The sequence below is a fragment of the Lynx rufus genome, unplaced genomic scaffold, assembly GCF_022079265.1.
Source record: "Lynx rufus isolate CCGP_SWC_20201006 ecotype Redwood Valley unplaced genomic scaffold, mLynRuf1.p SCAF_3, whole genome shotgun sequence".
Taxonomy (NCBI): domain Eukaryota; kingdom Metazoa; phylum Chordata; class Mammalia; order Carnivora; family Felidae; genus Lynx; species Lynx rufus.
This window is the reverse complement of record NW_025814845.1, coordinates 52,769,357-52,786,315: the sequence shown is the minus strand read 5'-3', so window position 1 is coordinate 52,786,315 and position 16,959 is coordinate 52,769,357. Positions and strand designations below refer to the sequence as shown.

Here is a 16,959-nt window from a genome sequence, read left to right as displayed (position 1 = left end):
ACGTTGAAAAAAAAAAAAAAAAAGAAAAATGACGGTGTGACTGTTGTAGAGAGGAGGAAGCAGAGAGAAAAATTTCACTTATAAACCAAATATTAAATTGTTATTAATGATGATTATGACTCCTCTGATTTGTTTAATATCTTGTGTTTTCTAAACTGCTTTCATAAATATTGCCTTGATACTCACAGTACCATTTCTTTATAGGTACACTCTGTAGAATTGCATATAAACCATGTATTTTTATCTGTAAAATGTTCATGAACTAGAATAGAATCATTATGCATAGACACGTGCTATTTATTTTCAAAGTATATAACTAGATAGTTATTATGTTAAGTGAACAGTGATCATCAATGCCATTTTGAAAATACACTTTTAGCTTACAAGACGTTTTCATCAAAATATATGCAAATAGCAAAATGAAGTGGAACTAATTATAAAATATTTAATGTTCAGATAAGTGTAAAATATAAATGCAGTCCTCACACAAATATTTCTCTTAAAATTTGCATCTTGAGTCAAATTTTTAGCCCTTTAAGTACACATACGCACACACAAACACACACAATTTACAGTATCAGTATTCATGTAAAAATGTGATTAGAAAGAGCATACTCACAGAGACAGAATATACTAAGAACATTTTTTGAACTAAAGTAAATAATTTACTTTTGTGCAATTTCTTTATTAAAAATATCATATTATTCATAACCCTGATGTTTTCTTTTAGCCACATCTCTGATTTATCAGTATAGGAAAGCGTGATCATACACATTTAATAAGTGGAAAGTAAACAGCATAATTATTAAAAAACATAACTTTTATGCTGGATAGATGTGGATTTTTTTTTTTTTTTTGGTTTTGGTTAGGTTTGGTTTTGTGTTTATAGTGTCCCTTCTTCTTTTTGTACACCTTAACACTTTTGTGAAGCCTTCACCTGAAAGATTTCAAAGGATTATTAATGCATTGTTTACAAGCACTCCTAGTTACTTAGAAAAGTTTCAAACCTTAATTTAGTGGTTAGTTTCAGGCTGAGGCATTAATCTGCCCAGAAGAACTTAAAGGGATTTGGAAACATGGTTGTTTCTGCAGGTGCTTTTGAGGAGATCTTAGTCAATTTTGTGGTTGCATTTGGGTGCCTAAATAATGAATAGCCAAGAGGAAGAAAAGAAACACTAGACATGGAAATAAAAACTTCAATGCCATATTATATCAATTTCAATTGTTTTCTTAGGGTTAGTTCTCTAGGACAGAACGGAAAAGGTCTCAGAAGAAAGTGATGTTTTAGATCCTTGCCAAGGTAGCATTGAGAATTCATGGCCAAGAGTTTGTTATTTTTGTATTTTTTAATGGCAAGATATAATTGATATTCTGTATCCTCTTATGTATCCTCTATTCAGTAATTCCCCTTATGTGATTTTTCAGAAGAATTTATAGTATGCAGTACCAGAAATATTGGCTAAATAGCTGAGTGGTTTTTCTGTGTGGGAAGTATTTCATTTTTAAGCGGATATTTAATCTGCATCATGGTTTGTAAGATCTTTAGGTTATCAGTTAAAGGTAGCTACAACTGGGAGAAGCATCTGAGCTCGTGACAAGCAATAATCAAAATGGAAAAAGGGGATAGGCAACATAAATATGAAATTCTACAGCATTTTCAATGAAGGGCAACTGGAAATTAGGAAGTGATTTCAGTCCTCCACTTTCAAGCCATAGCATCTGGATGAATTCTAACATAGCTTATTTGATCACATTTTAATAGATTTATTTATGTTCTTATAAAAATACCAGTTCTAAAACAGATTGCAAAGATAAAAGAGAAAAAAATTGCCCAAATATATATGAAGTCGTGTCCAGAGGTAAAGATCTAAAAACAAAACTAGACAAAACAAGAAATGTACCAGTATATCCCCAGTTAAGACACTCCTAAGAAAAGTAATTCGTGAGACTTTATGGGAGACAGAAAAGTAAGGAAAGGGTGTGGAGCAAAGATTAGAGAATCAAGCAGTGAGCAAAGTAGTCTTGGTGGAGCCAAATGCCTAGGAGATGAGGTAAGTACTTACCCATCTCTGAAAGGTGGACAAGATTTTGAATTGGACAGTTAAGAAACATATGCTGACAATTTAAAGTCTTTTGAGTGATTTCAAACAATGAGACTGTGAAATTAAGGAAAGCCACAAAACATGGAGATAAATTAGTTGTAGTCAGAATGGAAACAAATGTTTGCCTTGGAAAGAGAAGTGTTGATTCTGTACTATGTTTTATATAACAAGCACTGTAATTTACTAATTCAGTTTCACAGCTTTGTTTGTTCCCTGTTTTCAGATGAGTCCTAAATTAACCCCAACTATGGTTCCTCAGTTAACTACTGGTGTGACATCTCCATTTGTGTACTAGAAATTTAAATGTCTCTTAAATTCCAGATACATATCTCTTAGGCTTCATCTGACTCTCTTTTACCTATTCTTTACAAACATAGTTAACTAATTACCAAATTCTGACAAAGATTCCACTGTAAATGTTCTCAAATTCATCACTTTGTTTCTTTTCTTACTACCACAATCCAGAATGCTATCATTCCATTCCCATTGATTATATTAGCCTCTTTGCTCATTGGTCCTCCCCTTTCATTTTTCTCCCTCCTTTAAACTACAGTTATCCAGACTGAAGATTCATCTTCCTAAGCACTGCATGTCCTCATGTTAGTCATTTCTACCAGATAAAATCAAAATCTCTTCTGATTAGCACTGAAGGCCTTCCATAATTTGTAACCCTCTGATCTATTTATCCTTCAGAGTCTCATTGTCCTTGATATCCCTTGGCTTCATTTATATACTATTTCAACAAATATTATCAATAATGTGCTAGACACCACAATATGGCCTGGGTATAAAACAATAACATCATGAATAACAAATAATGACATGGGCCAGATGATAACAAGACCTCGACCAGAGGTGAAAAGACTGCCATGTAAAAATAAAAAATACTCTCAGTGTAGATCCATATTAGGGTGAGCCATGGAAGGCCTCAAGAAAGAGGAGATGACAGAGTTGAGGATAAAGTTTGAGTGGGGGCTCACTGGGTAGGCTTGAGGCAGACATTTTAGGCAGAAGGACCAGAGCGTGCAAGGCCATGGAGGTGTGGAAAAGTCTGGTTGTCTGTGGAACTCTGAGTAGTTTGAAATGGCTGAAACATAGATTAGAAACAGGTTGGGAATGAGATGAGATGGTGGAGGGCTTGTCTTAAGTCAGGGGCACAATTTATATGTGGAAACACGAGGAAAAAGAAGGATGTGGGATACAGATGAAGAGAAGTTCACAAATGTGATGATGGAGTTGTAAAGATTCTCTTCTGATGCTTTTCATTTTCTTAGTGGACTAGGAAGTAAGGTTACCAGCTAAGCTTGAGAATGGGGCAAATGGTGCTGGAGGTTTGAGGTAAAAAGGAGAAGTATGAAGTCATTTTTAAAGAGAGTGGAAAAAACTCCGTAGAGGATGTATTTAAAACAACAACAACAACAACAAACTTGTTCTCCTGGAAGTATCAACCCAATTTATTTTTATCTGAGACCTAATACATCATACATACTCCTCTCCAATGCTGCTTCTAATCTGAAAACTCTAACAATATGTCCAGCTATATTAAAGTTTTCCAGTTTTGCCATGAAGATAGCATACAGTTTAGTAAGAATCTGTATCACTAACAGTGTTAAACTGAAGATTCTCAGACTCTTTTGGGAATTTGAGTTAATTAGATCTGGGGTAGGATACCATAATCTGCATATGTAACAACCACTCTCAGGTGATTTTGATAAAGGCCATCCTCCAACCATACTTGGAGGAGCCCCAATATTTAAGACAAAATCTCAAAATCTTTGTGTGGCAACAAAGTCCTTGTTGTTGCCTCCTTATCAGGATTTTCCAGAGAAACAGAAACAAGAGGATATCTCTTTCTGTCTCTATTTCCTCCTCCTCCTCTCTCTCTTTCTCTCCTTTTCTCTATCAATAGATGATAGATAATAGATCTATACAAATATATAGATACACAAACATAAGATATATCCATGTATCTAAAGTAGCTTCACACAGTTGTAAAGTTAGCAAGGCTGGAAACTCAGGCAGGATTTCTATGTCATACTTCCAAGGCAGACTGTTTTTTTCTTCTGATGAAAACCTCAGTTTTAGCTCTTATGGCCTTCACCTGATTGAACGAGGCCCACCCACTTGCAGAAGTTAATCTCCTTACAGTCAACTGATTATAAATGTTTACTACAGCGACAGAATACTTTCATGGCAACATGTAGCCTCATGTTTGACCAGACAACCTGGCACCATAGCCTAGCTAAAATTGACATTTAAAATTAGACATTATACTGTCCAGCTTTATCTTTGGTCAATCCATGACAGTTTGCAGCAAGAAAATTGAATTCCTGGCTAGTAAGCTAGCAAGAAAGATGGACACTGCTCTCACCCAATATAGCACTTCATATTTGCATGTGTTCTCTGGATATAACAAGGACATAATAAAATAGAATTTTGATCATAATTCAAAAATTATGATAAGATTTGGCATAAAGAACTTATAAGACATTTCTATTTTCCTCTCTTCTTCCTCCCCAACCTGGCAAGGTCTTCACTAGTTGATACTAACTCTGTCACTACTCCATTGGTCATGGGAGACAACTAGATGCTAAGTATAGATAACTTGACATTATCGTATTCCTGAAAAATAATTTCATAGCACAGATCCAAAGAGGTTTAATTGTAAATTTCTTTCCTTCTTTCTCTTCCTCCCTTTCCTCGTTTTTCTTTCTTTCTTTCTTACTTTTGCCCTTCCCTTTCCTTACCTTACCTTTCCTGTCCTTTCTTCATACATCTTTTGCTACCCCTATGCCTAAATTGAGCTAATAAGGGTGAGCAAGAGTAAAGATTTGGAGTGTCTGTGACTTTTTTTTTTTTGATATACATTTTTATATTCATATCCTTTACTTGCAGACCAGTCACAGCTTCCCGTCCATCTTTGCCACTATGGATGATTGCACTGATTGTGTTCGGAGTGTTGGCAATCCTGGGAATAACCATTGGTCTCCTGGTTCATTTTCTGGCAGTAGGTTGGTAAAGAACACATTTTTATTTATTTCAGTTTGTTGTAAACTTTATTTCCATTTCTACCAAAGACAAAGAGATAATTGCAAATAATAAATTATCTGTCTTCCTTTATTTTTTAAAAGTTTATTTTATTTATTTTGAGAGAGAGAACATAAGCAGGGGAAGGGTAGAGAGAGAGAGAGAGAGACAGAATCCCAAGCAGGCTCTGGGCTGTCAGCACAGAGCCCCAAGCCGGGCTCTATCTCACGAGCCATGAGATCATGACCAAGCCAAATTCAAGAGTCAGACACTTAACCAACTGAGCCATCCAGGCACCCCTCTATCTTCCTTTAAAATGGCCATCAGTGACCCAAGATCCCAGAAAGAAGCATTTGCCAAGCTCCCTATTGCAGACATCTTTTGTATATACACAAGTAAAAGAATATATATGATACAGAGACATGAATGCACAGATAGACAATTGATAGGCAGAAAAAGTAATCTACCAAGTTGGTATTAATATGTGTTACCTTATAATTAAAGTACTAAGACAAGAAAGACAAGAAAATCAGCATATGCTTACACTGCTCATTTTTCTCCCAACTTCCCAGTAGTTTGTTAGCAATGTTATTCTTTTTATATTCTCAACCTTTATAATACTTCATTTGCAATTATAATTACTAGATGTTTTCTAAAGAATACTATGGGAAGTGATTCTAGGGGTGGGACATAGGGAGTTTGCAGCTTATATTTTGATTCATCATCTCAAACATTCTCTTATGCAGTCTGTTATTTTAACTCCATGGAACACTTGTCTTCAGTTTTTAACACAAGAATCTGGGGTAGCCTTGAGGAAAGCTCCTTAATATACAGACTCTCTGAACTATAATATAGTGATCCTGACGTCTCTCCTTTGTTCATCCCAACTCACCTCCAAAGGTTGCCTTAACCAGGAGATTAGAGCACATATAATAAAAATGGCACATTAGTATGGATTTGCATTTATTTTCACTGCTGTCATTCTGCAGGGTCAAAATAGGACCTTTGGAAATATTCCTTGTCTTTTTTCCAGGCCCTGAAGTCGCATTACACTAATAATAGAGTCACTGAGAATTTAGAAAAATCCTCAATGAACTCAGCTTGTGAGGAGATGTATCTCTGATATGTATCATTTTTCAGCCTAGTTTATATTTCACATTTGGGGGAATATTTGCTTCATAGTTTTTAGCCTGGAGTTGTGTCTTTCTTTTGTTTCCTTGGAAATGAGCCCTTTACTCTTGTCTTTGGGTGTTTTTATAAGTTAGAGGAAGGAGAACATAAAAGAAATGCCTTAACTCTGTCAGATTTAAATAGAAGTGTTCTCATAATTTATGCTTAAAATATTATCGCACTTCAGAACACTGCACAAAACCAAAACCAAAAATGTGTGTGTGTTTGTATGTGTGTGTTACATGTAAGTTGTAAGTTTTCTTTATAGAAATAAGTTCTAAGTAATCAAGTCATGAAAAAGTCATAAAACAATTTCTTTCTGTCCCTTATCCATCTCAATTCATATTGGCATTTGAACCACTTATAGAAATGGGAATATTAATCACAAGGTGCAGATGTGCCTTATGGATATCTCATCCCTAAGGGTTGTTTTCATTTCACCAGGTACCAACAGATCTCAGTGACTGATTTCACAGTGACCTCAGCATAGTGAGCCATCTCTGTGGCTGAATGCTGTGTGGAATTAAATTAATACTCAATTCCTTGTTTTAGGGTATGGTTTCTTAGTCTTAATGTCTTAGACATTAAATGTTTAGTTTATCCACTGGCTCTTGGAAAAGTGCTCCATGCAGTTGTAATAAAAAGTTTGTATCTTGTCACTTTATTAGTCTACATTGAGGAATATTCATGGCAGCCTAATTATCATAGTAGGTAGAAATATTTAGGAATCTAAATAAAGAACTGAAAGATACACTGTGAACACTGAATTATAAAAAAAGAAAGTTGAATAGTTTAAAGATCTATGTTTTACTACTTATGTCAAAATCTAATAAGCTACCATTGCAAAGTTCGGTCTCTATAGTAAAAGATCCATGATCCCCAGACAAACTAACTATAATTAGCAATGTTGGTTCACAAATTATTATTCATAAACAACCCATTTTCAGCATTTTGTTTAGACATTTCTGACTTCTTTTTTTTCACACTTTTCACTGTAAAATATTTTCACCACTTATAATAGAAAGTCATATTTCATTTTAATTATGGTGCTTTCCTTCTCTGCATTTGTATAGAACCTGCAATTAGATGATTAATGTTTTTAATTATATCCTTATTAGTACCTTGTGTAATGATTTCAACCATATTGAGCCTGTCACTTCCATCACATAGTCTTCAAAAGCAATGATCATATTGCACAATAGTATTAATATTTATTCAGTGCTTACTATATGCTAGGTGTTGTTATATAGCATCTAGAATATTTCTAAGTGCTTAGTATCTATCACATATTAGAGGTAAGATATATCACATGTCTTACCTCTAATAGGTATCTTAGTATCTATGAGAATTTAAGAAGGAAATAAAATGGATTAGGTGTAGTCTTTGTACTCAAATCGAATTTTTGTTGATTCTTGGCTTTTAGCATCCATATGATATTAGTCAAGTTACTGAATATCTCAACACCACATTTTTCCAGAAAAAAAAGGGATATACTTCATATGTTCTTTTATAAAGTATCTTCTCATGGTACATACTTAATAAATGGTAACTATTTTTACTCATAGTTTAATAATTATATGACAGAAATCTCACTTACAGTATATAGTTCTATCTGTCTCAATCAAGATATTACTCTTCTTGCTGACTTTTGTCTATATCTATATATGCTGCATTATTGGTCCCGTAAACACTTTTCACAATGCCCAGGTATCTAACCGGCTGTGCCAGAAAGATTCACAGGCTTTATCAATGTCTAATATGAGCACAATATTTACTAGTTGATATTACTATGTAATCTGTATCTGCATTTGAAATCCATTTCACCTAAATAATTCTTGGATGATGTTTTTATCTCACAGAAAACACGACTTACTATTATCAAGGTAGCTTTGAAGTGCTGGATATCCCATACAACAGAAATTATCAAAGAGAGACATCACCAGAAAATAACTATCTTAGCAAAATTCTTGAGACTAAGGTAAACTGGTATTTTCCTATATTTATTTCATTGTTAGTTCTCTGAAATATAAATATATTATTGGAATATGACGTTTGATTCTGTTCTCTTTAACAGATGGTTGATGCATTTCAAAGTTCTAGCATTTACAGACAATATATCAATTCTCAAGTCATCACACTGGTGTAAGTAACTAATAATAGCAGTTAGAAAAGAGATCAACTCATTCATACATACATATTTCAAGCACCTCTGTGAAATGTCACAGTCATTCGCCAATAAGTTACTAATACAGTATTATCGTAAGTTAAATGCCAGACTAATTGTTCAATATAAAACCAAAGCAAAGATGGGGCTATCTAGTTTTATCCACTAGATCTATTGAGAATGTGTTATTCATATAATGCATTAAATTGTAGTTGCCTCATCACTCAAGCTTCTTAAGTTTTTATGTCTAGCAAATAGTAGGTGATCCCTTAGACCAATGTTTGATAGTCTAAAATTTTTATTTAGTAGTTGTGTAAATACAGACCCTGTTTTCTCATGTCTTTCTTTTTCGTTTTTTGGTCTTATGTAAATCTATTTAATGACTCATTTTCTTCTACTTGCAAATCAGCCAGACACCTTGTGGAACTACCCTAGAGTTCTTACAGGGTAGAAAAGAGCATATCTACATCAGGCTTTGATGTCAAGGAAGTCCTTGTAGTCACCATAACAAGAAGTAAAATAGCTACCGTATGTGGGTTTAGAGTAGCACGGAATAGCAGAGGGAGGCCTAGAACAGAAGTTAGGCAACTTGATCCCAGTCTTTACCACTTAGTAATCCCAGAGTCATTAAATCACTTTGACTCTATTTACCTCTCTGTGAAATACTGTCATAGCACCTTCGCTGCCTCTCTCATGTAAATGCACTTAGGGTCAAAGAAGGTAATGTGTATGGAAAGATATGTAAATAAACACATTTCCAGTGAAGGCAATTACTGCTTTTACCTTCATCAGTGTCACCAGCTATGCCTGCTCCTGGAATTCATGGGACTCCTGGAATTGCAGAACACATCAAGATCTCCACTACAATTAACCTTGAGAGATGATTTTAGTATTGGAAAGAGATGGGAGCTAAAATTGAAGGGCCCAGGTATCTTTCAGAGAAGTCTGCAACCACTGCAATCTCTTCCAAAGGAAGCGATGGAGAGGCTACAGGACAGACGTTTTCATTTTGACACCCCTTTCTATGATAATCAAACCTGCATGAGCTGAGTGCTTCCTAGCACTGATTATTGATTTATATGCCAAAAGGTTAATCATCTGTCAGGGAGAGCCAAAGCATAAAAATGCCACTTTGGACACTATCCTCAAAGCTGTTTGACAATTCCTACATGTCCACCCGTCACCTTCTTGGGTTGCTTACCCCTATCTGAATTCCAAACAAATCTTCCCTGAATGCCATGGTCAGGTTCATCTTCCTCAAGCACAGTTTTATTCAACAACTTCTCTTTACTTCTATCTCTTGGCTCACATTAAAAGTCCTCCTCCATCTGAGCCCAATCTTAGACACTGCTGTCTCTGTGACTTGGCACAGGGAGACAAAACAGTGTAAAGACTCTGGGTTATAGAGTCAGTTGTACTGAATCTGATTTGAGTTTAGTAGCTGTATAATCTTGAGCCTATTAGGTAACCTGTCAGAGCTTCTGTTTTTCCTTGTCTACAAAATGAAGACAATGATACCCATGCTGCAGGCTTGTTGTGAAGTCTAAGTGTGACAATAAATGTGAAAATAAGTACCTAGAACACAGCAGATCCCCAGTAAATGCAAATTAATTATCGCTATCCAGTTATTCTCGAGTGTTACTCTTCTTCTCTACCTGATGAAATTGTCTGCTTGATGTTGAAGTAGTGATAAAAACACTTTAAAGCCCAGTGTGTATGCCACCTCTTTCATGAAAATTTCTCTAATTCTTTAAATAAAAAATAACTTATCCTTCCTCTATTTGCAGATAAGACAAAATAAATATTATCCCTTCTGCCTCATTTATTGTAGTCATTTGTATAGATGTCTAATTTCCTAGAAATCTGGAAATTCTTGGAGGGTAGGAGCCATGTCTTAGTCACGCTTGCATCACCGACTAGCACCCATTCCAGTCACTTGTCTATAGCAGTTGCCCAATAAATGATTGATGAATACATGAATAAGCAGGCCCAGTTCTCACATGATATTTCCACCCTGTGCCGCAGGCCTTTCCTACTTTTCAGATTTGTAGAACTACTTGTCCTCTAAGATGAATGCTGTAGCTGCTTGCATACTGTCACCAGGTAAATGTAGGCAGATGGATGATCCTGTGATTAACCAAAAGTGAAGGTACTGCACAAACCCATAAAAAGACAGAAGATATAAAAATATGAAAGATCAGGGAATGAGGAAGGAAATGCTATTTTCTTAGCAACATAAGAAATATACTTATCTTGTTGAAACATACTTATCTTGCTTCCAGTCCTCATAACAACAGTCTAACTGCACATATATGGCTGATATTCAAGGCTCCCAGATCAATGAAGGAAAACACCAGAAGAAGAATTGAAAGTGTCTTACATCAGATGCTGAGAAACCACGCAGGCTCTCTGACTACAGATCCTAATTCTCTTAGGCTCAAGGGTAAGCTTATGAATTAAATAGGAGCAGTGTTATTTCATCTTTTTATTTCTAACATATATCACAAGTACCAGGAACAAAGCTGATCCTGAATTTTTTAAATGAATAGGCCATTATTTTATTTCAGAGCAATAATTTGTATTCTTCGTTACTAAAAACATTATAATCAAATCATAATAATACCACACTTTAAAGCACTTCTGGGAGAAAAGCTGCTTCTGATTATAAAGCAAATAGTAAGACTTTGAACAGTCCTTATAAGTAACAGTGTGTCTTGTATATATTTTTCATGATCTCCTATAAACTTCAAAAATATCAAACAATCTGCCATTATAAGACAGGTCAGTTTTTAAGTTATTTTTGTCTACTGACAGGAATCAGTTTCACTTGTGGGTCTTTTTGATCTTCTAAGAAAAGATACTGACCGTTTTCCACCTTAGGTGATAAAGATTATATTCCAATTAAATAAAAATGAAGTCTCTCATTTGGAGCTATGGAGGTGGTATTTCCATATCATACATTTGCATATAGTAAAAGAACAATTCAAATAAACCAATATTCTCTCCTTTCTACTAACATTTTCTCCTGAGATTCAAAATTATTTCTGACCTCCTCTCTGCTGAACCTAGCTAGCATCTTACTCCATTGGCTCCAAGGTCAATGGCTTATGCTAGGTATTATATTTACCATGAGCTTTTTGTTCTATTTCAGAAATCAGTAAGGTTGATGCTGAAAAGATTATCAACAACCGTAAGTTCAGATACTTCTTAATTAAATGTGTGAGATGATCTAAGACATAACAGTCAAGATTTGTTACTGTTGGCTAGTTACAATTCTAACTAGGTACCTTACATACAACTCATTTAATCCTCACAACAATCCTAAAGATAGATATTATTTATTATCATTCCATGTTAGAGTTGGGGAAACTGAAGCACAAAGAAGTGAAATAATTTGCCTAAATTCAACCAGCTTGTGAATGGTGTGGTCAGAATTCAAACCAGGGAGTCTGGTAGCAGAGCCCATGGACTTAACTGTGACTTTATCTGCCTCCCAGAGCTCTCATATTCTCCAGGTGCTGAGGTATCTTGGAGATACTGTGCTGGGTATGGAGGTGATCTAGGGGTTGCTAGTGATTCCTTTGCAGATTACATCCTGTTCTCTTCAGTGCAAGATATTGTCAGATAGAACCATACAAGAATAACTCAGCTCAGTTTCTGCTTTATAATCAAACAAGTGTCTTCGTACTCTCAATGGAACAAAACTGACTCTGACAGGCTGTGGGACACGAGCAAGGATGTCAGCTACGTATGATAGAATCAAAGGAGGTTCCAATGCTCAGAAGGGAGAATGGCCTTGGCAAGCAACTCTCAAAAAGAATGGCCGACACTACTGCGGGGCATCTTTGATCAGTGAAAGACACCTGGTGACTGCAGCTCACTGCTTTCAAAAGTAAGTTCATCATGTTGCTCAAGGATAGGGAGACCAAAGACTGGAACTGGGCCAGTTCACACTTGTTATCTCAGTTAATTATCAATAGCTCTCTTCTCAGGTGTCCTGGTTTGGAAAACAAATTATATGGGAAGCCAATCTAAGATTTTCCTGCGTTACCTGTAAGAATGGGAAGAGTCATTCATTCTTGATACGGCATTTTTTTCTCACATGATTCTTATCTCTCATCACTTTATACTGCAGACATCCTTAACTACTCGTAGTTGCTAAAACACATCATCCTGTTTCATAGCTTCCTCGCCTTCTGCACATACCATCCCCTTCTCATTTTTTAGGCAACTCTGACCCAGCTCTATGGTCTCACCCAAAATGCTACTTTCCTTAAGAAATATCTGAATACTACTTGGCAATGAGAAAGAATGACATATGGCCTTTTGTGGCAACACGGATGGAACTGGAGAGTGTTATGCTAAGTGAAATAAGTCATACAGAGAAAGAGAGATACCATATGTTTTCACTCTTATGTGGATCCTGAGAAACTTAACAGTAGACCATGGGGGAGGGGAAGGGGAAAAAAAGATAGGGAGGGAGCCAAACCGTAAGAGACTCTTAAAAACTGAGAATAAACAAGGGTTGATGGGGGGTGGGAGGGAGGGGAAAATGGGTGATGGGCATTGAGGAGGGCACCTGTTGGGATGAGCACTGGGTGTTGTATGGAAACCAATTTGACAATAATTTTCATATAAAAAAAAGAAATATCTGTTCCCTAGAGCATGCAGATTTAAGTCCACCTGTTTTCTTGTCCCACTAATTATACACAAATCACTTAAGCAATTAGAACTGTCTGTGTTTATGCCCATCCTTCATTATATTTAAGTTTCTGGAAGGTATGGCTATTAATTTTTATTTCTATATCCCCACTGCTTTACACAGTATATGGTATAGGGAGGGACTCAAACAGTTTTTTAATTTATGAAGAAAATCAGATTGTATCACTGCTAATGAGCTATGGCACAAGGGAATATTAATGTCATTAAAAAGTACAGTAGATGAAGGCCATGTTTCTACTATTTTGAAATAAATACAAAATATATAATTTTTGCTCTTTCAGGACAAACAATCCAAAAAACTATACTGTCAGCTTTGGCACCAGAGTAAATCCCCCCTATATGCAACATCATATTCAACAAATTATAGTTCATGAAGACTACATCCCGGGTGAACATCATGATGATATTGCAATTATACAGCTCACCGAAAAAGTCTTATTCAAGAATGATGTACATCGAGTTTGTCTTCCTGAAGCCACACAGGTTTTTCCACCAGGTGAAGGAGTTGTTGTTACAGGATGGGGAGCACTTTCATATAATGGTAAGTCCAGTGAAAATTTAACAGTGTGTCAGTACAAAAGCACGAAAAATGGTGGGCTAGGCACAGAGTCAAAGGCATCATTTACTTCAGGATGCCTACTTCTCCCAGGCAATATCTCAGGAAATGATGCGTATGGACTTATGGCTTTGCAAATTGCCTTGGTGTGGAATGTTCTGTGGAGACCAATTGATTGTAGAAATTCCCTAACCTGGAGAAACTAACTGAGAAAGTTCTGGTTCAAAGATATAAGAAGAGAGATAAGGACATAGAAAGGCAGTATTTAAAAGATTTCAAATGATTCTTTGAAGATGTCCTTTTCATTGGTTCGGGTGAGGGAAATGAGTAGGCAAGAGTCAAATACAGGTTTTATGCACAGAGGACAAAGCAAGTTTTCCATCCTGCTCTGTTTTAGAACAGCTCTTTTACTAATTTGTATACTTCCTTTAGGTAAATACCCAGAGGTACTTCAGAAAGCATCTGTGAAGATTATTGACACAAATACCTGTAATGCTCAGGAAGGATATTATGGTATGGTATTAGACACAATGCTATGCGCTGGGTACTTGGAAGGAAATATCGATGCCTGCCAGGTAAGTCTGGACACTAGTCACATTGACCATCAGTTACAAATAACTGCTATTATTTTATGAAAGTCATCAATACAAAGACAATTTCTATGCTTCAGTTAATTTGCATTTTGACAATCCTGTTAAACTCTTCCAGCTAAAGTAATTCTCCACTACATGCAATATATGTTTATAAGTGTTTAACAAACACTTAAGTTGGACTTACTCTGAGCCCAGCACTGATTGCAGTTTTTTACAAATAATTCATTTAATCCTCATACAACATTGTGATGTGGGTACTATCATTATCATTTTATAGATGAGAAAACCGAGGCAGAGGAAGGTAAAGTGATTGGCACAAGATCACACAGGTAGTAACTGGGAGAGCTGGCATATAAACCAAAGTAGTCTAGGATCACAGTCCATAATCTTAATCACATTTCAATAAAAGATCAGTCTCAGAAAATTTTAATCTACTTCCAGCCTATTTCTCTTTCCTTCTTAGCCTCCTCATGGCTAGGGTTCTGGCTACTTTTCTCAGATCTAAAGCCCTGTTTTCCAAGTACATCTATAATATTTGCTTCCCAAAAGCTTTCTCTTAGAACTAGCTAACTAGTTTCTCATAGAACTAGATAACTTATCAGTTCATGCCTGCAAGGTTCAGGTCAACACCAAAGAGTCCCAGAGAATATAATCTGGCCAAAAGTGAGGTTAAGGGTGATGCAGGGATTTACACCATACATTTTCCTATGGTCTGTATGAAGGATGAGTCACAAACTTTATCTGGGCTTATCACTTAGTGTAAGTAAAGTATCTGGAAGTTAATTCTCATAATGATAAATATTATTTGTCTTATTTAGGGTGATTCTGGAGGACCACTAGTTCATCCTAATTCTCGAAATATTTGGTACCTTGTTGGAATAGTGAGCTGGGGAGAAGAATGTGGTAAAATCAATAAGCCAGGTGTCTACATGCGAGTGACTGCCTACCGCAACTGGATCGCCTCCAAGACTGGTATCTAAGAGAAAAGCATCTTGTAGCAACTATCTGAAGTCATTTTCACCTAAGGTTACTCCCAACCTTAGCTAACATGCATTTTAAATTAGTGTGTACAGTGGCTGTTTTGAAAGAACTGTGGTCCTGAGGGAGTATTTATGAACTTTAATTTTAAGCAACTTACAAAACAACAAATCTAATGTTTAGTCCAGAAAGGCCTAAGCAAAGAAAATGCTCCTATCAAAAAAAGGACTATTCCTATTTTACTATTTCATGAACCCACATCATGGCTATCTCACCATAGAATAAAGCTCTTGGTTTTAGTCATTCAGACTTTTTTTCAATTATGAATGTATATCCTCCCAACTCAGTGGCAGCACTGTGAGAAAGTGGAACCAACCCTTTCTGAGGGCTGGGTTGGAACATGCTCTATCTGCGTTCACGTCATAGCTTTTGAGGAAAGGGTATGGTTGTGAATTGACTCAGGTCAGAATTTAGGCACTGACTTAGAGTCTCTCATTTGAACGGGGGTCTTGATCAGCTTTTAAAATCACTGGGAAATAATTTCACTGTCAGTAAAACTAGGCAAAATACATTTTAGACCTATAGAGACCATGTACACTAATTCTTCAGTGTTGATACAGGTTTTTGTGGAAATTCCTCATTTGCAACACATATAAAAATAAGTAGCTATGAACCATGAAATGTACAATGTATTTTAATAAAAACAAATTTAAAAGCAGACTATCTTTGCTCAATGACAAATTTCTTTCTTTCTTTCTTTCTTTCTTTCTTTCTTTCTTTCTCTCTTTCTTTCCTTCTTTCTTTCTCTCTTTCTTTCCTTCTTTCTTTCTTTCTCTCTTTTTCTTTCTTTCTTTCTTTCTTTCTTTCTTTCTTTCTTTCTTTCTTTCTTTCTTTCTTTCTTTCTTTCTTTCTTTTGTGTGTGTGGTTTTCTTTGTTTGGTTTGGTTTTATTCTTTAAAAAATTTTTTTCTTAAGTTTATTTATTGTTGACAGAGACAGAGTGTGAGCACGAGCTGGGGAGGGGCAGAGAGAGAGGGAGACACAGAATCTGAAGTAGGATCCAGGCTCCAAGCTGTCAGCACAGAGCCTGATGTGGGGCTCAAACTCACGAACTGTGAGATCATGACCTGGGCTGAAGTCAGATGCTTAACTGACTGAGCCACCCAGATGCCTCTTGTTTGGTTTTATTCTTAAAAAGGTCTTTTGTAGGTGGCTTTTCTTCTTTCTCTGTTATTATTTTCACTTGGTCCTTGGCTTGGGAAAAAGCTATACAGTAGTTAAAAAGCTACCTCCAGGCTGCAGGGAGAGGCTCAGGCAGGCCAGAGGGGATGCAACAGGTGGGTCCCTCATTACTAGATGCAAGAGGCTCTCAGTCATGCCTGTGGATGAGGCCGGCCAACCCAGGGTTGAGGCCTGCCCGCCTGAGAATTTTGGTCAGGTGGTTGCTCATCTTCTGGGTGAGCTTCAGTTAACTGCCTAGGAAATGGTTCTCTAGGAAGCCACTGAGTTGGGAGTATGTGTAGGAGAGCTCAGGGCTTGCAAATCCACTGGGGACTAGGCCAGACTCTTCTCCAGGTCCAAGACAGGTTCCATGGCCTGCAGGCTGTCCCCTCACCCCCCACTTATCTCTGGATGGCTTCTGGACCTC

At 36.4% G+C, this 16,959-nt stretch overlaps 1 protein-coding gene across 1 annotated transcript; it reads left to right on the top strand.

Annotated features, from left to right (window-relative positions):
* Positions 1-2,046: 2,046 nt before the first annotated feature.
* Positions 2,047-15,314, top strand: LOC124521071 (transmembrane protease serine 11B-like protein). Its single transcript, XM_047092251.1, has 10 exons — positions 2,047-2,051; positions 4,998-5,113; positions 8,159-8,277; positions 8,374-8,441; positions 10,746-10,906; positions 11,615-11,653; positions 12,181-12,355; positions 13,467-13,726; positions 14,174-14,316; positions 15,153-15,314. The coding sequence occupies exons 1-10, from the start codon at positions 2,047-2,049 to the stop codon at positions 15,312-15,314; spliced, it is 1,248 nt and encodes a 415-aa protein (XP_046948207.1).
* Positions 15,315-16,959: the final 1,645 nt, after the last annotated feature.